Source organism: Leptosomus discolor, chromosome 8 (assembly GCF_034619465.1).
Source record: "Leptosomus discolor isolate bLepDis1 chromosome 8, bLepDis1.hap2, whole genome shotgun sequence".
Taxonomy (NCBI): Eukaryota; Metazoa; Chordata; class Aves; order Leptosomiformes; family Leptosomidae; genus Leptosomus; species Leptosomus discolor.
In genome coordinates, this window is record NC_141398.1 from 33,995,959 (window position 1) to 34,023,732 (window position 27,774).

The window sequence follows — 27,774 nt, forward strand, 5'->3', positions numbered from 1 at the left end:
GGAAAAGAAAAGTCTCACTAATGAGGGATGTACAGAGACTTGCTGTAAAGAGGGGTTCAGTCTCACTCTGGCTTTTGTCTTCTTTGCCATTTTGATTTACCTGACTGAAACCCAGCAAACATTCTAGTGAGGTGAAATTCTTTTCAGAAAGAGTGGCTCAGGGAAACGCTAACAAGGGAACAGAAAGCACAAAAGTGAACTGGAAATGCAGAAAACACGTTGCACTTCTTGCATTCCCTGCATGCCAGGAGGATGGGACCTGTGCTGCACTCAAAATACGCTGACACAAAGGGCAGTTTTAAAATCAGCCTAGTGAAGTGGTTCCAGGAGCTTTCTTTTTTGATTAGTTTTGACCTCTATGAATATATAGACCTCCAAGTTACCAACCTAAGCCACTGGGAATTGGTTTGCTTTCCTTAGTCACCCTTCTAAGACCACTTAGACCCTCAGGCTCTAGAATATTTCTGAACCAGACTCTTAAACTGTTCTGGCACCTGGCAATACTTGTGTATGGTCCTATCCAATTTCAACTAAAGTGCCCTTCGCAAAGTCCATTCATTTCTGTTCTGTATAGGGTGGTGTTTGTGAGAGCTGCTGGGAATAAAATAGCATGTTATATGTCCACAAAAGTTCATCTATCCTAAAGCAGCAGGTGCTTACCAGCTTTGCTATTTGCAAACAACTCTTCAGATTAACTTCAAGCAGATGTTAACAACAGTGTATCTTTACACAAAGAGTATTAAGAGCCATTTGGACTAGCAAAGGCGGTTATTTGCAAGCCGCCTTTCTTCCTCTTTTATTTCAGCTGTTTGCCTTGGTAACAGCTGCTGTTCTCAGTGCTGCGGTGTCTACAGACACCACGACAAGTTATGCTGATAGCTGACTGTTCCCATTAATAGGTTGGTGTGGTCATTTTTCCATCATTTGCAAATACGCCCCTTGTAAGAATTATCAGAAGAATCAACAGCTTGAGTCTTACTTTGTGAAAATGGACACAAAAATAACCCACTAGCTTTTAACCTCCTAGCTTTGTGTCACAGTGAACTTGATGTGCTTTAAACCTTGCTACTGGAGGTTTCTGAAAAGCGGGAAAATGTAATTCTTGGAGTAAGGTCCTATCAAGAACAGGAGATGCAGGCCCTGTGGCCACATAGTAACAGCTCTGTAGAAATTTCCTCCCAGGGGAAAAAAATGTCTTTAACCTCCAGCTGAACCATGCTCTGAATGGGCTGACAGGAACGGGTCAGGGTTTGCTTCTTGCTGGATAGCCCAGAGCCATCTGCAGAGAGGCCCAAGGGCCTCCCATTGACTGTGGCTCAGTAGCTTCCTCTAGTGACAGTGCCTGAAGCTGAGCTGGGTCTGATAAATGCATATTATTGCTGTGCGAGCGTTTGCAGGTGTGCGGTGCAGCCCCAAAGTATGTTGCATGTCTACCTTTATCTTATATGACTGGCAGAAGGGTGAGGTACTCTTCTTTCTCTCCTTGCTGGCTACCTAGCTGGATCACTGGAAGAAAGAAATGACTGCTCATGTTGAGGCAGCTGGCTGGTTAAAATTCATCTATGCTGAATCTCATTTAATTCCCTTGAAATTACAGTAGAGATGAGTGAAGCCCTTTGCTTCTGAGAAGCTGGGCCTTGTTACAGTACATTTCTCCTAAAGGCTTCCTCTGGAGCACAGGGCAACAGCCGGTCTTGTTAGAGAAATAAAATGCTGTTCGTACATAACACAAGTGCTCTGGAAGCCATACTGTCAGTAATTTTTGGTGGCCATATGCAGCTTGACATCTCATTAGGTCTAAACCCAGCTACTGAGAGGAGGTAAGAATTTCTTTTTATGTCTTATCACAGATGTTACTATTTCCTGAGCCATTCTTGCTGAACAATTCCCTGGGTTAGCCCTTCATGTCACTGTTACTATATTTATATATTGCAGCAGCAAGGAGCCCTAGTCAGAGGCTCATATCTCTGGGGATATGAGAGGCTTATGTGCCAGGCCCTATACAAACATCCACAATGTTTCTCTGTGTTTATCCAGCTTTAGGCTGACACAGTGAAGCATGGAAACTGCGGGGGAATAAAGTTCTTGTGGTGGGAACCTGCTGTGGAGCATTTGAATGAACACATTTCTTGTAGCCGCAATGGTTGTTTTTACTCAGGACAAACAGATTATAAACATGTATATAATGCATATAAGTAAATTATATATGCACATGTATAATATATAGTACCTGTTTTATTAGTCATTCCTATTAAGACATCAGTATCTATTTGTGGCTGAGGCAACAGGTGGCTTAGATAAAGGCATAAACTCCCTTTCTTCATTTATCGAAAAGCCGCCTTTTCATGGCAGCAGATAAACAGGAATCCTAGTGCAAACTACATTCTTCTCAAAAATAAAAATATCCCTGTTTTCTCCCCCTCCGCCTTTATAATAATCTCAGTTTCACACCAAAATGATTACAGCATTCTGTATTGTTCTTTCCATACATATGCACAGCCAAAGACAAAAATCATGAAGCTCAAAATATCATGTATCAACATCTGGGAACAGGTGGACTGTGACTCAGGGGCACAGAGCTCTTGTTAAGGTGTTTTTTATGTAAAAGTAGCTTAGCACAACAGTTCTATTACCTACCATATTTAAGCCACCTGTCTGCAAGGGGTTATGCTGTCCTGAGATCCACAATTCACTAGATGAAACAGCTGACTTAGGCCCTGTAATCTTTGTGAGTTAGAACACAAAACAGCAAAAACCAGGCCAGCCTCTCTTCTTGTTACTGGGTCTCAGTGGAATTATTTATCTGTTGAATTTGCAAACTTTGAAGCCCATTTTAACACACTTCTGCCATTTATCACCTGTTCAGGTTTTAAAATGGTGCTTAGGTCTTCACAGTTACCCAACCAGAAATGTTTTACACAGCCAAGGTCTTCTAAATAATTTGAGAACTGTATGCTAATGTACTTGTCATAGAATCACAGAACAGTTGGGGTTGGAAGGGACCTTTAAGGGCCATCTAGTCCAATCCCTTGCCGTTAGCAGGGACATCTTTAGCTGGATCATGTTGCTCAGAGACCTGTCCAACCTGACCTTCAATGTTTCCAGGGATGGAGCTTCTACCACCTCTCTGGGCAGCCTGTGCCAGTGTTTCACCATCCTCATTGTCAAAAATTTCTTCCTTATATCTAGTCTGAATCTGACCTCTTTTAGCTGCAAACCATTACCCCTTGTCCCGTCACAACAGGCCCTGCTAAAAAGATTGTCCCCACCTTTCCTGTAGGCCCCCTTTAAGTACTGGAAGGCCACTAGAAGGTCTCCTCAGAGCCTTCTCTTCTCCAAGCTGAATAACTCCAGCTCTCTCAGCCTTTCTTCATAGGGGAGGTGCTTCAGTCCTCTGATCATTTTTGTGGCCCTTCTCTGGACCAGCTCCAACACGTCCATGTCCTTCTTGTGCTGAGGACTCCAGAGATGGACACAAGTAACATGCTTCCACAGGCACATTAAACCATCTTTTACTTATATAAATGTTCAGTTAAAAAGAAGACCAATCCCTTTAGCAGTAAAGTTTTAATAGATGTGCCTTTTTCTTTTCTCTCCATTTTATTAAATTTTCTTTTTCCATTCCCTTTTCCACTGGAACTAGGTTGCATCATGTTACAGGTCAGTAAACCCTCTCCCAGGTTCTCCCTTAATCTGTCTGAATGGTGTTTGGTCACCGATGTTAAAAGGACACCATGGATAACCAGTAAAGGCAAATACTGTCAGCCATTGCTGAAATACGGGAGTAAAACTACTTTCTTTCGAAGGGATGTGGATGTAATTGAGGCAGTCTCCACAAAAGAGGCAAGTACTGTAGAGTTGCCAGGATGGCCAGTTTCTAAATCAACAGTGTACCAAAACCCAAACATTGCCTATTCTCTGTGAAAGAAACAGTTGACATCAAAGGATGCAAATTTTTCAGCAAAAAAATATAAGGAAATAGGGAAAGGGAAGGGAAGAGAAAGGAATCGAAGGGGACAGAAAAGGAGAGGAAAGGCTATGATTGAGAAAAATTAAGCACTCTGAAAATGTCTACATCTTATCCAAGATACAGGCATTTAAATCAGAATATCTGTGCTGCCCTTACTTCTATCTGAATGAGGCCTCTGTGATTGCAGTTGTGGCTGTGGCTGGAATTTGGCACTACAGTTTTGACCTTTAGCTTTAAGTGAAGTGGCTCAGACGATGACTGCTCGATAAGTGCATCAAATGAAACACAGCAGAGAAGAGATACTGGAGAGATAATAGGAGGCATTTGGCTGCAGAGGTTGGTCTTTTGCAGCTTGTTCCCCTCAATTTGTAGAGAGATGATATATTACAGGAAAATGTTTTGATAGTACAGGAGAGAGGTAGGGCCATTTTATAAGAAAATGTCTGGATCTTTTTAGGTTATTTTAGAGAAGAATGAAATGGCCAAAGTCTGTACTGAGACTCATATCATGGCGCTCAATCAGGCTAATCTAGGAATTACAATGGTTCTTTTTGGTGTGGAGCCTGTGAGGAATTTCAGCTTTTAAAGAGTGTTTTTAGAGTACTATCTAATGAGTTATAAATATTTTTGAAAATTATATTTCAGGAAAAAAAGACTTGAAAATACTGTATTTGGATACTTTAAGATACTTCAATGGGAACAGGATATAAATAAACCTCAACTGCTTGTAAAGATGCAGACTTCCTCCTAGGAATTTGCTTTGATTTGTGAATGGTGGGGGATTGTATCTCACTTGAGTGAAATTCTGTGTTAGAAACTAAACACTGTAATGAAATTCACTGCTAGTTTGTAAATATTTCCTGTTTGTAAAAAATCCTGTTGGTGAAATCGGGCTATTGTATACAAAGAACAAAAACTTAACTGCTTATCCACCTGCCACAGGGAGAAACATTCAAGACAATTATCCTTGAGCAAGATTTGTTTCTTAACACCTATTCAATGCACAGGAAACCACAGCAATCTCTCATTATTACTGGTTGTTTTCTTGCAGAAACAGGAGCAGAAGTTTCACTTCTCCCAGCTTACTCATGCAGTCCTTGTAGCAAACAAACTTTTATTAGGCATTCTTGCGAGCTTATATTACAGCTGTTCATTTCTTTGCACCACCAAAAAAAAGTAGAGGGAAGAAAGAGCCATGCTTCAGCAGAATCCCTTCTTTAGGTGAAAAAAAAAGAAGAAAAGGGCACTTGCTGTTTATCAGTAAGAACTAAAAAAAGACATAGGTTACTAAGTCAGAAAGCTGTTCCAAGAAAAAATGCCAGTTGCTGCATGGGTAAAATGCTACACTGGGCATTTAAAAAATTTAATTATAATAACAGCTTGTGCATAAGACTCATTGACATGTGAGAATCTGATATCTGGTAGCAAATTAAAACTTGCAAGTCTCCATTAGGTTGGTAATTGCTATTGTTCCCATTGTCAAGATAGCTAAATTGAGCCGTAGTGAGTATAATGAATTGCTACTCCTCACAGGGTATGTGTGGCAGAAGACGACTCACACGTTACACTCAAAATAATGAACTACAAAATTACACTTTTAAGGAAATACTGTAGATCCATCTGACTTCCACTGACAAGCATATTTTCTCTGACATATGCACAATCGATTAATGAAAATTAATACTTCAGATCATGGTGAAAATACAGTGGAACATTTTACCCTCTGGGACAATCCTGCTCACAACTATACAAACTTTAAATATGTAGTTTTCTTCTGTGAGCATAGTACCAACAAACATCCTAACCGTATCCATCATGTCTTGAAATGCCTGTGATTTACATCCAGTTTTGTACCACCACTCTGCATGGGTAGCAAAACAGGCTTCCACAAAGGTCTCAAGGTCCTTAATTCCACTGATTTCTTGGCTTTCTCCTACATAGTCCCACGCATTTCAATAGGATGCCCTCAAGGAGTAAAATATTGTCACACGTCTTGGCAGAACCAAAGCCAAAGTAAATAAGGAGACAGAATTGTGTTAGATCCAAAAATCTGTAAGCATCTGTTTTTATCACACATTTATTATAAAGCTGATACAGGTAACTGTTGTGGTCAGAGCTGACTGCTTAGCCTTATTTCAACCTTTTGCACCTATCTTAGTGTCTTGTAATTTATTAAGATACTTCTTTCTCTTTCCTCTAAAATGTCTGCTTGTGTGCTTAATGCCAGAGCCAGGAACACTTTACTGTATGCTCTAGTGATCTGTTCCAAGGTTGGCTGCAGCTGCCCTGCGCAGGTTGATGGAAGGGTACAGGGGGCCTGGAAATGGCACAGCTTTGTGCTACTGCCATGGAGCATGGCCAGAAATACGTACACCATGGCGTACAGCACCTATAGGTAAAGGGGCCATCTGCCCACTAAAAAAATCCTGTCCTCTCCTTTTTGGAGACCCAAGCATAGTCTGATCTAGGCTGGTGCTCCGTGGTTTCGTTGCAGTTCAAGCTATGAGAATACAGCTCTGAGAGAAGCAGTAGTTAATGTTCTCCTTGACTCTTTAGTCTCTTTAGAAATATCCAAGTATGTTACTTAATAGCTTTTTATATAAAGCTTCAAGCATTGCTTTGTTGACTTTGGCAGATATGAAAGGTAAATTATTTGTATAATGTACTTTTAAATCTGTACTTACACAGCCCCAAAACTTTCTTTCTCTCTCCCTCTAGAATAAAATAGCAATTCTGCACTAATGTCTCCCTTTCATAAATGTGCCACTTTCATAATGCCTTGCCAAACTACTGCTTTTTCCTTTTTTCCTTTTATGCCTGTAAGTGGAAGTTGCTGTGTGCAATGATTAACAACTGTGTCTGGAATACATCTACAGCTTTTCTATGTATCGTATGTCTGTCTAGGCCCTGATTCTGCAGACCTTTATGCTTAACTTCACACAGCATGAATCTGTGACTTTCATTCTCACTTTAAAATGTATAACAAGAATGAAATTATCACTTGAGTAACTCATTGCTTTCTTGAATGTATTTGTTACCAAGCTTCACAGAAATATTTAAAAAACATTTAAACAACAAGCTATTTAACCTGCTAACTTACTGGATTCTAATTTCCCTACACTCACATGAAGTAAAACTTTAAAAAATTATACATCCATAAAAATGAGTTTGTAATTTAATCCTTCTGACACACATTACATGAATAATAATTTAAATGAGCCATACTTCCAAGAAAACTTTCAGATCTGAGTGATACCCAAAGTAGAGTGAAATCAATACTTCAGATGCAGTAATGGGCTCAACGCTTATGAAGGAATGAGCACTGTTGGCAGGAAACTCTGCATAATATGAATAAACAAGTCACACCTAGATTTGTATTCAGCAATTTCTTGCACAACTGAAGAGAGGGAAATAGAAAGACATGATGGCTGAGATGCTGGTTTTAAGACCAGTCAAATATAATCCACAACAGCTACACTTCTGAATAAGATTACCAGTACTCAACAGCACTGAAAGTTCCTCCTGTGTGATCAAATGGCTATAACAGATCTTTATCTTATAACACTAGTTCCATACTTGTAAAGTTCCAGTAAAAGTGAAGATGACTCTTTCTCTGTATTAATAAAACTAAATTTGTCCCAGATTCCCAGGCTAATTCTGCTAATAGGGTACTACAATTTCTTGTCCTTATCTAGTAATAATTTAAAAATCATTAGCTCTTCTCACCATTCACTGATTGTAACAGAGTAGGATGTAGCAAGTGTGAAATTTTGTACTAAATTAAGGAAGAGAATCATGTTTAATATTTTAAATTTTTGCTACAGAAACTTACAAAGCAGGAGATAATTCCAGTCTTCTAATTTATCATGTTCAAACATTTTTGCATTGCTTCAAACTAAGAAGTACACACAGATCATGGTCTGTCCTGTGTTTGAACTTGCACTTGAATACTTGAGTACTGTAAGGCCTTGTATAATGTGTAATGAAGGCTGTGAAGAGAAAGTTGCATAGTCTGTTGCTGAGCACAAGTAATATACATTCTCTTACATGGTTATCACCTCCATACAGGAGGAGCTAAAGTAGCTTTTCCAGGTACCACAGAGTCATAGAATGGCTGGGGTTGGAAGGAACCTTTAAAGATCACCTAGTCCAACGCCCTGCCATGGGCAGGGACACCTCCCACTAGACCAGGTTGCTCCAAGCCCCATCCAACCTGGCCTTGGACACTGCCAGGGAGGGGGCAGCCACAGCTGCTCTGGGCAACCTGTGCCAGTGCCTCGCCACCTGCATCATAAAAAACTTCTTCCTTATATTCAGTCTAAATCTACCCTCTTTCAGTTTAAAACTGTTGTCCCTTGGCCTGTCATTACAGGCCCTGGTAAACTGCTTCTCCGTCTTTCTTGTAAGCTCCCTTTATGTATTGAAAGGCTGCAATAAGACTTCCCTGGAGCCTTCTCTTCTCCAGGCTGAACAACCCCAACTCTCTCAGCGTGTCCTCACAGGGGAGGTGCTCCAGCACTCAGTCCACGTTAAAATACATTCCAGCTGGAAGCTCTACTTCACTTCCCTATGTTCCTAAGTTCTTCCAATGGTTTAGTCTGGGAATTAAATAATCTAGTGGCCTACATCAGTCTTCTGAACAGTCATTCAATTTTTAAAAAAAGTTATTTGCCTATACAGAAGAAATTATAAACTTGGTATGAAAGACTGCATGTGCAAGTATGTGAATGCACTGGTAGGTTTAGGGGATGACAACAGCAAAGAGCTGGGTGATTATATATTTGACATACTTCAGCAGTTCTCCTAACCTGATAATAAACATAAGTACATTATTAGAATAATATAGAACATTGCATCACTGTAGACAGTGGATATAAACTCTTACATTTATACCCAACAGGAAATTAATTCTTCATGTTTATACCTCTCTTAGAGAACATTCATTGCCATCATCTTTCTATGCATCTCAGATGTAACACACAGAAGTTGTTTATGTAAATATAGAGAGAGAGCATAGTTAGGCATACAGTTATATTTACTCTCTCTATATGTATTTCAGAAATTATTTCTGTACGTATAAAATAACAGTTTTATAAAGATAGCTATTGGTATGTATCCCTTGTGTTTCTTTGTCCTGTTATTAAATATCTCTCTTTGTTCAGATTCTTTCCACCACTCTTCTTTCCCTGTCATGTTCCCCCAGTTTTCCTTTAGTCTAACATGTCCTTCAAAATTTTTGTGTTTGTTTTTGTTCCTGCCTTCTACTGTAGCAGGCCTGGAGAATTGTGTCTGCCTCTCCTCACCATCTGCATCTGGGGCTTACAGCTATAGTCATCCCAAATAATTCTTCCCTCTTCCTCCAAACCTGTTCCTCAATGGCCTGACCTGTCTTTCAAACTTCTCTTGGCTTGGCTGGGAAGTCCATGGACCATGACTTCTGTTCCTGGTCTAGATATTTACTTTTCCTCAGATAATGACCTGCACTAAAAGTCAAATTGGTTACTGCCATTTCATGGTTCTCCATGAAGAAGGAAAGAGTACTTACAGTTTTACTCCAGGTGAGACCTGTGGTATGATGCTCTTTGATATAAGCTTGAAGCTCAGACCAGATGTTCAGATATGATTTCACCCAGTCAACATGGCGTGTGTCACTGTACAAACAGAGACAATATTTGTGTGTGTGAAAGTACTTAAAACCAGAAAGCATTGCTACTTTTGCTTAAAGCAGGTAAAACCCAATGTCTGCCTTAAAGCCATGGACAAATCAGTTAGCAGGCAGCCAGCCAGCCCAGTCCTGAAAACAGTGAGGCCTACTACACTGGAAAGCTTCTAAATGAACAAACAAAGGCAAAGGATGCCACTAGCGCAGACTGCCTCCTGCTGGAAGGGTGTGTCATCATTCTGTTCAGTCTCAAAGTCAACTGAAGAAGCACTAAAGGTGTATGGAGCTATGCAGCAGCCACCCAGACTCAGTTTCAGGGTGCTGAATTTTGGAAAATTAAATACCTGTGCGTTCTGTAAGCTATCCTAGTTTCCAAGTTCAAATGTAGTCAGGGTAACACTGGATCATGTTACAGTAATCGGACTGAAATATTTATACATCAAGAATTTTTAAAGTACAAGTCACAAGTTGGCTCTGGAATCATTATTTGGAAGGCTTAGTCTGCCAGTGGGACAGTAAGTGAAAACAAGAATTATGTAGAGAGAGAGAAACTGCTTGTAAGATGGAGTCCTTCATTATGAAGAATTATTTCTGAATAGTGACAGTTATGGACATGATGCTTACAAGGATTTGGGTGTTTACCTCCTATTTATTTCCTTTGGAGTTTGATGCTTAGTACTGCTGAGGATCTGGGTCAACAGGTTTAATCCGAAGCCTACTGAAGTCAAGGGAGAGCTTTGCACTACTTTGGAAGATATTGTTATCTGATTCAGTGAAAAACAGGAAGAGAATTCCTTATTAGGGGAAGAACTAAATACCTAAATAATGTACCCTGTTTATACCATTATATGAGACATTTTCTGCTCCAGAACAAGTGCTTAAGCTATGTTGTACAAATTTTCAGTTACCCCAGTAGGTACTACCTTCGGTAGGTAAACTAAGGCTTCAGGAATAATACGTTATATATATATAATGAAATATTTTATATAGTATATAATATACATTTATACATCTACAGTAACTAGAAATACATTCAAAAAGTTTTTTCATACAGAAAGAGTTTTCCTTACTAAAGAGGAAAAACTCGATAGCAAATACTATTCTTCACTGGGATATGAAAATCAAGAGCCAAAATCTGACCTCCAGAAGTACCAACTCAACAGAATTTATACATTACTTTTTTAAGAGGGCATAGGAAGGACCTGTATTTTTTATCTTTCTCTGTTAGCTCACAGATCTTATTCATGGAACTTTTTTGTGAATTCCTTGTGCTCTTTAAGAACAATGCAGTGATACAGAAAAAAAATCAAATTGGGAGCTATAGAATTAGATGCTCAGTTGTACACATCTACCACCTAAATGCACATTTTCAAGTGAAGAGCAAGAACAACAACAGTATGAGTGCATAAATGAGACAAGGACACGTAGCAACTAGCTAGCCACAGGCTGATATGTAAATATGCATTTGCATATAAGTGTATGATGCTGGAATGCCAGAAAATGAAATATAATCCTATAATTTGCAGGGAGTGAAAACCAACACTGCTAGTGATGCGGCCATTCCCACTGCAACATGCTGCAGGTCAAAGATGAGAATGGGAAAATATACTACTGCAAGCAGATTTTATCAAATGCTTCTTAGTTTACAAAATGCTTTGTGGTGGCATTTTGAACCCTATTGGTATGGGTAATGCTCTGTTCTCTGGCTAGTAGATACTGGGGCTTGGCAACATACCTGTGCTTGTAGTCCTTTAGTACCCTGTTAGTATAAAAGGTAGCAGCATCATTCATCTCCTTGACATAAGGGCCTGGTTTAGGAGACTGGGACCATCAATCCACAGTAGCAGGAAACAACAGAAGGAGAAAGGAAGTAGAACATTAGTCAGACACCTTCCCTGATGTATTGGGTATATAACAAAACACCTTCTTGGGTGTAGGAGACTGAAGAAGAGATGAGACTGCAGAGCTCTGCAAGATTTGGAACTATTCTGGGCCACACCATCCAGCAGCACATTTACAGCCCTCCCAGCCATCCTGTGTGTCACTCACCACTGCTATCCACCCAAGGGCAGGTATGCTTTCACTGACAGCTGAGAGGTGGTTGAACATTTTACTTCCTCTGTTCCTTTCTCTGAAGTTCTGGATTTCCTGAATCTTCTCTGATATTGGCTTGAGAAGCATTGCCACCTCGTTCTGCAAAAAAAAAAAAAAAAAAAAGGATGACACTGCTGTTACAATGGGTGGTCCAATAACACCCTGTGGTTTAACACTGTCCTCCCTGCCCATTGATTTAACAGTTGGAAAGAAAGGTCAGCATATTCTCTACATTAGAGTAACAGTTCAATTACCCTCCTCTGGTTGCAGTGGCAAAATGCACAGACATCAAATCATAATAATGTGTTGCAGGAAAAATTGTTCTCAGCACTGCAGCATTTTTACATGCTGCCCAGGTTAAGACCCATAGAGACCCCATAACTCAGAGTTAGCAGAATGCTTGTATTTGTCATCTAAGATCCCTGGAACTTTTATAGAGTCTTTACACTGGCTTGAGTTTTTCAAGTTATTAACCAATTGTGAGAAACACAAACTACTCGTTAGGTTAGTGGCCTCTTATCATCTGGCAACAAAACCAAGAAAGTAATACACTGAAGGCAATATCAATTTTAGCTTTCCCTATTGCTAAGTTTTAATATTTTAATTTCCTTTGGCTGCAAGTAATGTGTGAGGATTTCATGGGAAACATACTGCCTGCAAGCCATGGTTTGGGGAAATTCTCCTGTGTTAACCAGAAACAAATGGTATCCAGCGGAATGACTGTTGAGCGGAAGGAATAGTGCCTGGAGTGAAGAGAAAAGCAGAATGAATGTAGAAGCTATCCAAGCTCTTTCCTGTGCAAAGTGAATGCTGATCACACTGGCCTAGCATCTCAGAAAAACTAATTTAGAGCACTAATATACTGGGAAAAATTCTTCCACTCAGAAACAGCACATTGAGGGACAAGGAGTCATTAGTTTACAAGTAAAAGAACTGCTGTACCTTGCAACCCTATAAAATGTTTCTATAAAACCCGTCCAATTCTATATCTAATAGTATGCCCGCAGAACCCATACTATGTCCCACCAAAGAGAGTGCACCATTCTGATTTTCCCTGGCACTTCAGTCAGAAATCTCTGAGATGTAGTGGAACCCTGTATTTTTTCTCACCTTTTTTTCAGGACTGCTTGTTTACTGGAATTACGTGCTTCCTGGAGACAACTAATGCTCATATTCTTGAGGACTAATGCTGTCATGACACACACAAGGTGATGTGTCCATACGCACTACCTGATCTGTCACCTGTAATATTTTTCTTTTCACCCTTATGCAAGACCTCAGCTTTACAGAATTTTGTGTCACCTTAAAATAAGCATGTCTGCTGTGGATCAATATAGGTCAAAAGACACTCCAAAAAATCCTGACAAAAAGGGGTTCTGCATTTTTAAAAGAATTTTGAACCAGCTATGGAGCCTTAATATTTTAGTGGTAATGTAATTTGGAGAAAGGCCTACGCATCTGAAATTCATGGGGATATTTGGTCTTCTCCTACAACAGAGTGGGTAGGGAGAAAACAAATATTTACAGTATTACTGGGAGATTAAAAGATTTTTTGTTGATGGCTTAATGACCAGCATAAGTCATTAAGTCTGAAAAAGCCCTGAAACCTCCATGATTTGTAGTTCTTAAAAACTGATTTTGTTGCCATAACATGATAAAGTCTGCAGGAATTCTTCTTTCTAATTTTTGCTTGTTTACAACATGCTGCAGCTGGTTGGTTCTTTCTTATTTTGCAGGGAAATCTTTCAAGCATGACAGTAGTTAACAAAACTGAAATTTAAGAAAGTGCTTGTTCTGCTTTGATATTATGCCAATTTTCCTCCCATAAAGTCTAAAGGATATTTACAGTCCTTAGCTTACTGTGAATCTTCATGGCCCAGTTCCAGCCAAAGAGAATATCAAGGCTAAAAATACAGCTCTGCAGATGCCTGGTATATCTAGACAGCACTGGGAGGCAGCATGTTTCTGTGGATAGGGCACAGAAGTGGGAGTCCATAAATGGGGGTTCTCTTTGCAGATCTCCCACCAAATTATCATCAGGTTTCAGGAAAGCTGTGTTACCTTTCTGTGCTTCAACTTGCTATACATGAAACCTAATATAGCTGTTTTATTTTGTAGAACATTTTGATATCTACAGATAAGAAGGCAAAATTAGGGCCAAACATTTTCTTGAATGGTACCATAAGACCCACGCCTCCTCATACTCTTCCTAGAAAAACTCCCAGCCACTTATGTGAGGGTTTTCTGACAGTGGTACAGACAGAACTTCTGTCCCTCAGAACACAGGACTTAACTTGTCTGGTTAATCATCTTTATAAAAATGTAATTTCACAGAAAAAGTGCCCTGTGGCAGTTTTAATGGTGAGATATATATTGCTAAGGGAAGTTGCTCAAAGTAATCATTCACCTGGCATGGTAGTGACACCAGAAAGAGCCACCAAGAGGCTGAGGCTTTGCTCAGCTCTGTTCCATGTGAGATGTCCTGGGAGAGCAGTACAGCCTGCCTTCCCTTCACTGTGCATTGTCTGGCAGTGGCTGCTGGCTGCCTGCACAAAACGTGTGTGTGTGTGTGTTTGTGCAAGCTTCTTGTGATCCAAGTTTCTGTGGAAGGGTTGGGCACAAAGCAAGACAGGCCTGCAAGGAATCACTTAATTGAGTCCTGTCTCCCCATAGTCAGTTCTAAGTTTTCAGTTAGTGATTAAACTGCAGATGAATTATAGTGTATATGGCATACTGATATAGAAAGGCTCATTAATTCTGACAGTAATTGGTCTTGTTTGGCTTTACAATGCAGAACCAGTTGTGCTGAGGGTTCTAGAAGAATAATCTCTTTATTGCAATGAATATTAAAACAGCTGGTTGTTAATAAAAAGATTGTCTATATTGTATCTCTAAGAAAAAATGAATTCAAGGAGATGAATCAGAGCTGTTGGAAAAATCTTCAGCATGCCTTTGGTATGTGCTAGATAAAATTTCTTGTCATTTAAGACACAGCACAGTTGTTTAACAGAAATTTAAAAGTCTTTGTATAAACTCCATTCCTATTATAATATCAGTTTTGCTGAAATGTTTAAAAATGCAACAGTGGCACAACTTAGAAAATCAAAAGTAATTCCCAGTATGCCTTTCTCCTTTTCAAACAATTATTAAAATCAGATCTTTTTTTTAAAAAAAATATTAATAGCTAAACAACCAGCCAGCTTTGATCTATGGCTTATTGTTCTTATTAGAAAATCAAGAGTAGTAAGACTACTGCAGTGGTTAGCCAAAGTGCTCCAAAAAAGTTACAGCATGCAACAAAAACTGCCTTAGGCTTTGGCTTCAGAGCCTTAACAGTCTCATAAAATGGCCTGGCATACCAGTATTCCAACAGACCACACCAAGCAGACTTTCTTCTCCTTCACATTTTTGTAATACTCACACAAGTTCCCCAGATGACAGGTTTAACAGGACTTGGGCACATGGATTTAATTCAGCAGAATGGCCAAACTTTTGGGGTTTGTGATTTTTGTGATTTGCCTGTGAAATCACACTAAACTGAGTGGCTTGCTTAAACTTTGTCTACTTGAGCCAGTGATTACTTGAAAATTTCAGCTTTAATTTGAAAAAATGGATATTTTCTCAGGACCATTGTTGTCTAGAAACCTGACAGCATGAATCACAAAAGCGCAAACCCCAGCAGGTAAATAAAAAACAGTTTTTAAAGTTCTTATGTATTTTTAAGCTAATCTTATATGGTTTTGAGGGGTAAGATTGTTTACTGAAGAATTTTTATGTTGATGGCTGGCAACACAATTCAGATCTTGCTATTATAGTCTTTTAATCAACCTGACCTATTATGAAAAAAACATGGCAAGGGAACAAATGCTCTTTTAAGTTATGCTAAGTGAGGGGGTGGCAACCTTTGGTGTGGGAGCAGTGAAAGAAAGCCAAGAGCATTTGGTATCAGCAGCCCCTTCATTTTACTCAGCTGCAACTGAGTAAACGACTATAGCCTTTATTCCATGGTCTAAGTTCTGTTATTTTCTTCTGTCAGTTCAAAATCTCCATCACACTTACATTGTATTTTTCACAGGCAAGGTTGAAACATGGAGCTGATTTGAATCAGCTGTCTTTGTATATGTTGGCAAGTAGTGCAGCCTAATAGGAATGGTTCTGTAGAGCAAAAAATGGTTCTGTAGAGAGGTCCTTGGCACCTGACATTCATTATACGTGTTTGAGGGGCAGCTGTTTTGGACTAGATGTAAATTGTGGTTTAGGTGCTGTCTGGGAGTGTATCTTCCATTTAACTGCATCAGAAAGATACCCATTTTGTACACCCTAAGACTGCTCTACAATGTGAATCACAGCATAGTAAATGGGGCTGAATTGAAGGAAAAATATAGTCCCTCTGTGAACTAAAACACTAATTTAGACACAGTCATTTTCTCTGCAAACAATCTAGTACAGTCCCATCCTGCATTTCATCCTTTCGCGGGATGAGAGATGTCATGGATAGCATCTGCCACACTCAGTTCTAACGATTTAAAAGGTGAGCATCTGCTGTCAGCTGAGACTTGATTCCCTCTACGGTAAGTAAAGAAAGGGATGTCCCTGAGGAATTCTTTCCACCTATTAATAGATGTTAGAAGACATTAACATATGTGAAGAATGCACTCTAGAGGTGCTGCCATTACTGTAAAGAGAGCCTAGAAAGACACTCTACACAACATGCCTACGTTGACAGTTAAAGCTGATGACCAGAATCCCACCCGTCGGCTATAGGAATAAGTTAGTGGTAGCTTCAGTGATCACCAGTAAGATGCATTTCTGCTATGAGTGGCCATGATTCTAGAACTAAACCAGTTTTAGATTAACTGTAATTTCCCATATTTTGTATTTTGTAAAAGGCAATCTGTAAAGAAGACTTTAAAATTTAAGTTAGTCCTTTTTTTTCGTATACATGTCGTTTAAGTTTGAAGTTCTTTGTTGTAGCTGTGTATCAAGTTTGTCTTTTTTGTTGTGGCTGTGTATCAACAGTCTGAATGGAATTGGTGTTCAGATTAGACTGAACCTAATTTAATTAACCTCTTTCTTTAAGTATATAGAAAATATTTTTTTTTTCCAGAGGTGAGTCTAAGGTAGCCGGTAACTTTGAGCCTCACAGTGCTGCAGCTAGATTCCTCAAATGCTTATTTTTAAAATTATTTTTTATTATTACTTCCATAATGAAATACTATCAGCTTTTGTTGGCAGCTGTCAAGCTGTTCTTTTACCACTGCCTATCTCCATCTCTCCTTGTAGAAAGTGTTTCACATTTGGTATCACTGTTTTGCTCTTAAAGTTGCAGTATAACCTACTGCACCTTAATCCAATGCTTTCTCTGCAAGCATCTTCTAATTCGCAGTAGAGACCATCAGGGAGATCTTTCTCTATGATCACTACATTTATGTCCATCTAGAACTCTGATACTTTCAGGGTTCAAAGGTCTTCTCCTAACTAACTACAGAGAGACATTAATTTATTCTGGTCTCATTTTCTTAGACTGTAAAGCTTCAACATAGCGGTGTAACAAGCATTTGATTTGTTTGTCCATAGTCCAGGTTTTGCTACTTCAACTCACTGCTGTGCAACAGCAGGACTATGACACAGAGAGACAAATCTGCAGAAATGTCTGGTCAGCTTCATCAGCACAGAAGCTTAGACACATTTGTGTGCTTCCAAAGTGACTTAATTGGTATTTGGCTTTTATTCCTCTTAGATAGCACATAAATTCTCAATCTAACAGACAATATTAGCTGTAGCAATTTTGTGCTTTGTGGCAAAAATCAGGGAAGCCCAAACCATAACCCCACATTGCAAATTACTAGTTTAGTCATTTGTGGGTTTATTTTGAAATGTAATCTCTGAGGGAGGGCACATGGAGAGGAACATGAAAGACAAATAGCTTCTAACCAGTGGATAAATCCAGGGCCTGATACAAACTGCACGTGTCAGTCTACAGCACTGCAGAATCACACCCAATGCTTTTGGACAGGGTCTGGGTGGTATTTAAATGGGCTTGAACACTCTAGATACTGTTTTCCTGTCCACTACAGCTCTCCATGGGCAGTATATTCAACAAGGAAGGGTCCTTCTGCTTTAGGCATATGGGCAACATCCCACACCTAATCAACAAGAACAATTACAGTAACAAACTGTCTTCAACCTTTTGATTTACTACTCCCCAATCTTTGCTGCTGTGATCACAGTCCATGTCAGCGGGGCCCAAGGCATTCCAGGTAGCAAAGTTCTGTCAGACAATGGCGTTCTGTTGAGCCATTATTGCTTTGTTCACAATATCTGAGAACTGACAAGTCTTTGCTAAGGCAAATTAGGTTTCACATTGGGTATGTCCCAGGACAGGGATGTTAGATGGTGCAGGCTTCCAGCCTTGGACATTAATGTAGTTCACCTGAGATCTCCCCAGAGATAAACTGTAAGACTGCCAGGTTAAATAAGCAGTCCTGGAGTCTGCATAACTTTCAGAATTCAAAAATCATTGGTTGTGGTCTGATTTAGACAAAAGTAAAATTAGAAAAAATGGAAACAACCTGTGAACAGAAAAGCCCTGCTTTTCAGTCAGTTATATCCCTAGTCCTCTCCCTTTTAGAAGATCATGTGCAGTCCAGAAATCCTGGGAAACAATTGCATAGCAGAGAAAGGAGTGTACTGGTTTGGATTTGTGTTTAGCAGAAATAAACATGGCACTTAATGAGAAAGGGGGTGTCCCATTAGCATAGCTCAGTGGGATCTCACATGGCACAGTTTGAATATGAACATTGCTACAGGGATTGAAAACTAGCCTGGTGATTTTAGGACACAGCAGAATTCCAATAGGAGTCTGTAGGATCCCCAGAATTGCTTAGCAGCTATGTCAGATGAGGAGCTAGGCAAGATACAGTGTCATCTTCGATAATGTCTTCCTTACGGGGTGATGCTGTTCTTAGTCCAGGTATAGACGTCCTGGAGTAAACAAGTGCAAGGAGCCTTTGCTTACTGGAGCCTGGTTCTTGCACAGAATGTGAACTGCTGGAGAGTCTGTGTGTGGTGGTGGTGATGTGAGCCAGTCTAGAGGTGTACAATAATGTGTGTCTCTGGCTCTGTATCTCTTCTGTACAGGCTGGGAGATGTGGCACTGATCATGGCCCTTATGTATTCCCTGGATCCCGAGGTGTCTCTGGGCTTTCATATGGCTGAGCGGACTGCCCCTGGGGCAGAACTGAGTATCAAGTGCATCCCTCTGTTCATTGCAGGGGCTATTGACCTGAGAGTTTTGGCAAACACAAGTGAGGAAAGACAAATGGTACAAGGATACCTACAGAAGTGAACTACAAGAAGGACATTGAGGTGCTGGAGTGTGTCCAGAGAATGGCAAGGCGGCTGGTGAAGGGTCTGGAGAACAATTCCTGTGAGAAGCAGCTGAGGGAACTGGGGTTGTTTAGTCTGGAGAAGAGGAGGCTGAGTGGAGACCTTATGGCTCTCTACAACTACCTGAGAGGAGGCTGTAGTGAGGGGGTGGGGGTTGGTCTCTTCTCCCAAGTAACAAGCAGTAGCATGAAAGGAAATGGCCTCAGGTTGCACCAGGGGAGGTTTAGATTGGGTATTAGGAAGAATTTCTTCACCAAAAGGGTTGTCCAAGGCGTTGAAACAGGCTGCCTAAGGAAGTGGTGGAGTCACCATCTCTGGAGGTGTTTAAAAGGCGTGTAGATGTGGTGCTTAAGGACAGGGTTTAGTGGTGAAGTGCTAGGTTAGCGGTTGGACTTGATGATCTTTTCCAGCCTAAATGATTCTATGATTCTATGGTCAGAAAATAAATGATCTTGAGGCTGGCTAAATGGAGTCGAGTGCCTTTGAGACAAAATTATGAAATAACAGGTGTTGGGGGCTATCTGGAGACTGGCAGAATGTTTACAATGAAACAATAATCAAAGAATAAAGTGGACCTGAAACTGAATAAGAGTTTGCAACAATATCCAAAAATGAGCCTGTAAACACTGTAAAGTAGCAGGCTAGTGACTGAAAACTGTCAGTTGGTCCATCACTGTGGCTGTGACCATGGTGCACACAGTTGTAGGCTTACTGATAACAGAAGTATGTCAACAGTTTGGCAAGATTTCAGAGAACAGGAGGGGCCAAGAGGTTCCCTTTGGAGCTCAGGACTCTAAGGCTCCGTCCATGTCACTCTTGGCGCCTTCTGTAAGTTTGGGACCTGAGGACCTTAAAAGGACTGAAGCAAATTCTTCCTTAAGCTATTTCTAGATACAGTCTCGCAGGTTTGCAGCAGTCAACCAACTGAGCAGAATGGCAGCAAAACCTGGCTCAAACTCTTTCGCATAAGTTAACGAGGTGAGGAGCATCCTGCTCTTCATATTTTTGGAAAATAGTAAGGGGGATCCCAGTAAGTATGAGGAAAAGTAGTGGAAATAGAATGACATAAGCAAGTCAAAGCAATTAGAAAACAAATCCTACTAGGATGCAGAATAAGAAGTCCCAGGAGTGCTGTTATTGAAGTACTTTAAAAATAGAAGAGAGAAAAAAAATGAGCAATCCTACACAGACAGAGTAGGGAACTGCAAATCTCCCTCTTTGATTTCTACATAAAAATTCTGAGAATGAGTCCTTTATCCAAATAAATCGCCACAACTATTCTGTTCCTACAATAGATTTTTTTGCTCAACTACAAAAAATTTAAAACATCAGGATTTGTTCTCATGGCTCTAAGTCTAACTTCAAATACAGTTTCCTGGGTTTCAGGGGTTTTTCCCTTTCCTAGGAAAAAAAAGGGAAAGCCCTCCTTTACCTCTCACTTTCTTCCACCCTTCTCCTCCCACCTGTCTGTAGAATCTGGATATTTAAAATAGGTGTTTAATCGGAATGTTTGTCTGCACAATGTTGGTAATTAAATCCATGGGCTCTGGCAGTCACATGAACTCAGCTTTTTTTATTAATGAGAAATTACATAATCATTTATAGTCTGATCTGCATCTGTTATTTAAATCTGTTGTAGTACTTCTTACCATGACTAGGCTTATCCTGCATATGTTTATATTGATTCACAGAAAACTTACCTCATTAACTAGTTACCAGTATGGGAACAATGGATTATTCATGCCCTCAAAGCAACTCTTATAATTGTTTGAACTCTTAAAGTGAAATGAAACAACTCATAAAGAGAAGACAGTATGTAAGTTACCACTCACAAAGAATTCAGTGCAGTGCCTTTGAGCAGTAATCTCGTGTGTTAGTATTTATGATCATAAATGTAAAAAAAATTGTTAAACAGATAAACTTGCTCAGGGACATGAATAACTTAAAATTATTATACAATAAAATAATAAAGTTTCAATCAGAATTGTATTTGGCTTAGACTATGGGGAATAGCAAATTCAGATCCAAACTATTTGTTAATGTTTTGTGAAGGTTTATGTTAAAATATATCTTCTGAATTGCCCAAGCAACATGTAAATGAATGGTCTCAAAATACCTTTTTAAACAACTTCTCACAGAATATAGCAATATTCTAATTTATTTTCCCTTCTCCATGTTCTCTTTACTATCTCATATAGAGTAAACAATTTATAATGACTTTTTTTTTTTGTTTTAATGTTTGAAGTTTGGTGTCAGAAAATAATTTCTAATAAGTGGATGAACTGAAGAATCCCATCTTGCTGAATGAGCCTGTACCCAGCAGCCATTAGCTGGGTCATACACAAACAGGAATATCAACCCGTGGTTTTGTCATGTGATCTCTTCCACTGCACATACAAATATAGAACATGACCATAAAAAGTAATAGAACATGCACTCTGTGAAGTAATTTATTGCAGTTGATGCTAGACTGGTATGCCAGCTGGAATTACCTTCTCGGCTCCTACTATTTTCACATATACAGATAATAAAGGCTGTGCACTGCAACAGACTCCAAATGAGAAAGTACCAACATTATTAACAAGAAGCAGAACTCTGCAAAAGCAACTTCAGCAAGCTTAACTGTTTGAAAATGTTTGGTAGTGACTCACAGCAGGAGTTAAAGAGCTAAATGAATACCAGGGCTTCAACATTTTCATAGGGGGGAAAAATTACTGCTTTTTGTATGATATATATTCCTCACTTTGCTGAGCACAAAAAAATCTAAGGATTATTACACATATAGGAGCTTTCTTTTTGTTTGAATTCCTTATTCATTAGTTTGTAAGCTGCAAGAGCTGAGCTAATTTATTTTTCCAGGGCAGTTTCCCCTCCTCTTTTTTTTTTTTTTAAGGCACCATGTATGACATCCCAACATGACAGGAACTCAGTAAATCCCCTCAGTCTCCACACCGCTGTCTCTGAATGTCTACAAAGCTACTATGCCATAATCGCAACTCGCTGGCTCATTCACAGCTTTACATTATAAAGCAAACAGTCTAGACAGCTGAATGACAGAATTACTCTCTTTTCTCTTGCATTTATAGATATGCTGTCATCTCCATTTGCTTTTCTCTACTTTGTGCATTCTGATACACTAATGATTGGCTTTCCTGTTTGGATTCCACACTGACCCCATGGCTCTAGGCTATAAATACAGCCAGAGCCCAGATGACATCACATCGGTAAGGTCCTGGGGGCAGGGGGGAGGACCCCTGCTTCTTTCCTTCTCCTGGGTTAGCTGGTGATAATCAGCTTTTCCAAAACGGTTAACCAATGTGGCTTTACAATAGGGTATTTTTCCTCATTGAGATGGAGATATAAAAAGCCTAATGCCTGGAACCATCACTCTCTGCAGTGGAAAATACTGTTCAAGTTGCACAGAACAGGCAAACTTTGATTATTTTCAGGTCTGTTTATAGTATAGCTGAATGTATCTGCAAAAAATATGTGCAAAAAAGAGAACAAGAATGAACAACAACATGAGTTTGGATGCCTCTGAAAAATGCGTATCTAAGTCTTCATGTTAAAAAAACTTAAGTAACTGGTCTGGGTTTGTTTTCACTGAGAAAGAAACTTTAGTCTATAATATTTGTGGTATTTTAACTTTGGTGTTATGTGTACACACATATCGTGGCATTTCATGTGCTAAAATAAAAGTATACTTTCTTGCCTTCAAGAAGTTGCAGAAATCTATGCAAGCTTGACAACGTGCAACTTATCCAAGACATATGGATACACATGGCCAGCTCTGGTGATGTTTATGACATGGTTTTTATTATTTATTGCTTTTCTTAATGCTTCAGTAACTGTCATTCTGGATTGCTGGAGAATCTCTTTTTACTTTTTTTTTTTTTTTTGCTTGTTTTGTTGACATTTTTTAAAATGAAAGTTTCTAAACTTTACAGTTGCTAAAATCTCAAAGCCTTGACTTGAGGTCAGAAAGTTGTAAGGGTAGAAGTGGGGAGAAGCCATTGCCATCTCACTTGAAAAGCAGAGAAAAATCTTACTGATAGCAGATCCATACAGGAGGCCAAACTGTGAGCCATAGCTTTTACTCTTACCAGAGCTGGGACAATACCAGCACTTCAGAACACTGCATTACATTATGGGCCAGCAGCAACTGTTCATTGGGGAATACTTTACCTCTGAGCATGAAGAGTTTTGTGGGCCACTGGGTGCGATTGTATTCACAGCCAATACAAATGACTGCTCGGGGCCTGTGCCAATGGGAATTTTGCTTGTTCTCTGTGAGTCATGACCCACTTTCCCTCTCTGAGATCAGGGACAGCTGGAAAAAACAACTGATCCCTTCTTGCTTGGAACTTTATAAATCTGAAGTCTCGCCCAGAATATCTGTGCTTTTCTTTTTTTCCTTGTGTACCCTTGCCATTAAAACATACCAATCAGAAAAACTCCTAATTTGTGTCTCTAAGAACAATAGTGACAGCAAAATTTCAGTAATATATACCGGCTGCAGAGAGTTCTGATTTGAAAATACAGAGTTTAATGAACTATGGAGTGAGAAGCCAGTGGGAAAAGACAGGACTGAAGGCCATGGAGAGACTGCAAGTGAAGTCTTCATTCTCTGCGCGCTCCAAGAAGGAAGGTTTGAGGGTGGTCTCACAGAAGGGCTACAAGATCAGTATTCCCAGGGATGACACAGTGCTATTGGTCAAAATCTCACGCCCTCTAAGAACTACAAATGAGATTTCATAACAACTCCACAGCTTCCCTGAGCTTTCTAGTTGTGAGGGGAGGATTTAAATAGGTGCCACTAAAATAAGTATATACATCAACTTGATATAAATTGTTTTTTCATTTTCTTGACAAAATGCTTTGCCTTCCTTCCAGAACTGGCCTAACCTGGACCTCACATTGTTGAATACTCAGTCTAGGGGCCAGTATTGATTTTTCTTTCAATAGATTATCCCCTGACTTCAAAGTCTGTCATATAGCATCCCTGTGGGGCTAGCAAAAAGCCATCCTATTCCATGGCATTTCCAGCTTTCCAGAGAAACACTGATCCCACTTACAGCCATAAAGTGGAAACCTCCTTTGGTTTCTTCAATGATCTTATATGTATTGCTACAGAAAAAGTTCTTAACTCTGAACCATGACTTTCTGATTATTACAGCACCATGCTAATAACACTGAAAGCAAGCCTCTAAGTGCACTGCATAAAAAAAGTAACAAATAAAGGCAAATGAAGGCATTGATGTTAAACCTATGGGAACACAGCCTTTTTAATACACTGCCTTCTGAAACTCTAGGTCACTTTTCTTACCTCTTGAGGCTCTTGACATTGAGATGCTAACACCAGGAAAGATCTTTGTGCTTGGAAAGCAGCACGTACCATCTCTGCCTGTAACAAGAGGAGGAATATAAATTAAACCTTAGCCTGTAGCCTCCAGTACCTCTTCTTGGCAGCTCAAAGTCAAGTGTGGCAGCTCAAATCTTTCTTGCTGTTTCTCATATAAATCACAGCAACACTGACTGGAAGAAATGTATCACAGTACTGGCTTAGCTATAAATTTTCTTGAAATCTAAGGTTAAGTTCCCTATATTCCTCAGATAGGAAATAAAACAAGTTGATACACAGTCTTTTGGTTATCATTTATAAGATTAGTCACAGGAGGACTTAATTTTAACACTTCAGAGCATGTCTAGGCATTTTAATGGCGATGTTTATACTCAAGTGCACGATAACAACTTATCACCGCTGAGAAAAGCAACCTGAAAACTTTCTGTGGAACTTAACTTAGGCTGTAGTGATGTTTAAGAAGAGCTGAGCTTGGCCTGTTTGCTGAGGGACTATGCTGTAATTCATTCCTCGCCTATCCTCTGTGAGCAGACCCTAAGCTCCATGGCTATGAGAGACGGTGGCTGAATATTTTGGGGCAATTTTCCCCCACAGAACTCTAGAATTTGGGTTAAAGCTGCATCTGACATCATGTTTACATGCTAGCAGTGTGGATGGGAGGTAAATCTCTACACTCCCTCACATTCCCTACTGTTCAAATTTTTGTTTTTTTTGAACACTACACATTTTCTGTACATTACGAGTGATGTACATATTGATTAGAATCTAATTGCTGTTTCACTGTCACCTATACCTCATTCAAGTGGATATGCAGTGTTTAGGAGAAAGCATTATTGGCACAGAAAAGAACTATTCATAAGTAGTGTATATTGCTAAACAAAACTCAACCCAAACCAAATGCTGTTAAGTTAATCTAAAATGAATAGGTACATTTATAATCACTTTGTGAAAGGGTGGGGAAGCTTATGCTGTTTTTCCTTGAGGTTTCTTCAATCTAAAAAGAAAACAAGGAAATTTTATATACAGGCCTATATGGATGCAACCTAAAATACATAAAAGTCAGGAAATTTGAAGTTCTAGCAAAGTGAAACAGCCAAATTGTGTTTATTCATCTTAAAATGTGAAGGCATGAATAAAACATAATCTTAGCATGAAAATCACTGCGAGGAAGATGGTAAAAGAGGCCTAACTTGGACAGTATTTGGGGAGAAGGAGATATTATGGTCTGACAGGCTGAGATTTGGAAGAGGGTAATCATATCTATAAATAGATAAAGAAATAAATAATAAGGGAAATTGTATGAGCATAGGAGACTTAAATTTTCCAGACATAGACATAAATATCATCAATAATAGCAAGGTTTAGATATTCTTAGACATTTCAGAAGACTGACTTTTTGGTACAGAAATTCATAAAACAACAAAGTGTGTACTATTTTAAGCTTAGTTTTTTCGTGTGAGGAGGATCTTGCAGAACAGCTGACCAAACCCTAATGTTCTAGGAGGAAGTGATTGTGAATGGATTTCTTAAATTGCAAGATGGACAAAAATAAATCTATATCTAAGGCTTGGTATTTTAGAATGGCAAACTTTTAGAAAACAGAAAAATCAGTGAATGAAGATGACCGGCCTAAGGAACTTCATTATTTGAATGCAGGAAAGGATGGATTTACATTAAGAATTGAAATAATCTATGCATGCTGGGCAGGAGGCAGAAATTGTAGGAAAGGGCTGGAGTCTCTGAATGAATAAATAACTAAAGCAAGATACTAAGAATAGGTACAAAACCCCCAAAGAGTGAGAAAGGGCCTTGATTATCAAGGAGAACATTTTTTCAGGTATTATAAAATAGAGAAGCAAAGAAATGAAAGATTAAGGCCTTGTTGAACTGTACCTTGCAAAGAAAAGTAAGTCAAAGCCAAATTTTTTTTAGCTGCTGGGACAATAAAGCAATGAAGTGAGGCCATGGCAGTGACCTAAAGGGTAAGGTGGGCATGCCTACATTACTTTTGACGTATAGCTTACCTGTTGTTGAATAAATGCTTTTCTCCCAATCAAGGAAGTTGATGTACGTGAAGATATTGAAAGGATAGCTAAGGAGAATGATGATAAATCAATGGGAATTAGATCATTTGAAAAGGAAGTCAAATACATGTAGCTTAGTGTGACAAAATCTTTGGGTCCATATTATTTTCATTCTAGAGTACTGAAGACACTGACAGATGGAAGCACAAGTAGAAAAGAATAAATATCATTTATTTATATCAAACATGCCCAAGAAGATGGGGGAAAAATATGTCAAGTGATTTCATGGCTGTTAGTTTGACTTCAGCGCTATGCACATTTAGAACAGATTTGAAACCAGTGATTAAAAACACATCTGAAAATTAAAAATGGGAGAAATTACAATGGCATTATCTGTGGTTAAAATAATTACTTTTGTGGATTGATTAGAGTTTTCATTTCTTAGATAAGGATAATGCATCAAATCTAGTGCATTTAGATATTACATAAAATGCTTATTGCAGGTCCTCATAGGCAACTCATACTTTAAGTGGAAATGATGCAAAGAAGTATAAAACCCCTTATGTTGGATAAGAAGCTGGGTAAATGGAGACAACAACAGGCTATATTAGAGGTGGTGTTATTTGAGAGGAAGAAAGTTGCTAGTTGTGTCTCTCAGGGATTAGTTTTAGGAACCACCAATATGCTTATCAGTGTCCTAAGAGCAAGAATTAGGTGTGCATTCATAAAATTCATGGACAACACAAAGCTAGGAGGTTTTAATATTGTCGAGAAGGACTCGCTCATCACTTGAGAAGAGTAAGACAACTTTGTTGGCACAGGTAATATGAATAGGATAAAATTTAGTAGTACTCCCCTCTGCCCCTTTAAACCAACGCATAATTTTGGGTGTAAACACAAGACTGATTAATTGGAAATACTGAAGACTAGCAAACACAAGTATAAAAGCCAGGAAGGTGGCTTTGTGAAAAGAGCTCATGCAGTTCTACAATGGATGTGGCAAAGTACTTTTAGTAGAGCTACAGAGGTGTTAGTATCATTGGAGAAGACCTCCTCTGGAACTCTGTGTAAAGCACTAGTCATCTGTGTTAAATAAAGATGAGCTTAAATCAGAATTGATGCAGAGAAAACCTAGTTGGATGTTTAGAGGAATGAGTATCTGTCATACAAAGACACAGTTTAAAAGTTTCATCTGTTTTGCTTAGCAACATAGTGGCTAAGGAATATGATGATTCTTTCTCATATGGAATGTAAATAACAGAGAAGGAAGAAA

The 27,774-nt window shown here is 39.2% G+C and overlaps 1 protein-coding gene across 1 annotated transcript in view; it reads right to left on the reverse strand.

Moving 5' to 3' along the window:
* The window catches only part of CAP2 (cyclase associated actin cytoskeleton regulatory protein 2), a 57,865-nt gene that overhangs the window by 11,627 nt on the left and 18,464 nt on the right, over positions 1-27,774 (reverse strand). The window contains exons 3-6 of the mRNA XM_009947247.2: positions 24,442-24,519; positions 11,682-11,825; positions 11,368-11,453; positions 9,516-9,621 (exon numbers count right to left, since the gene is read on the reverse strand). Of these exons, the coding sequence (XP_009945549.2) occupies positions 9,516-9,621; positions 11,368-11,453; positions 11,682-11,825; positions 24,442-24,519 (414 nt within the window). The remainder of the gene's footprint in view (positions 1-9,515; positions 9,622-11,367; positions 11,454-11,681; positions 11,826-24,441; positions 24,520-27,774) is intronic.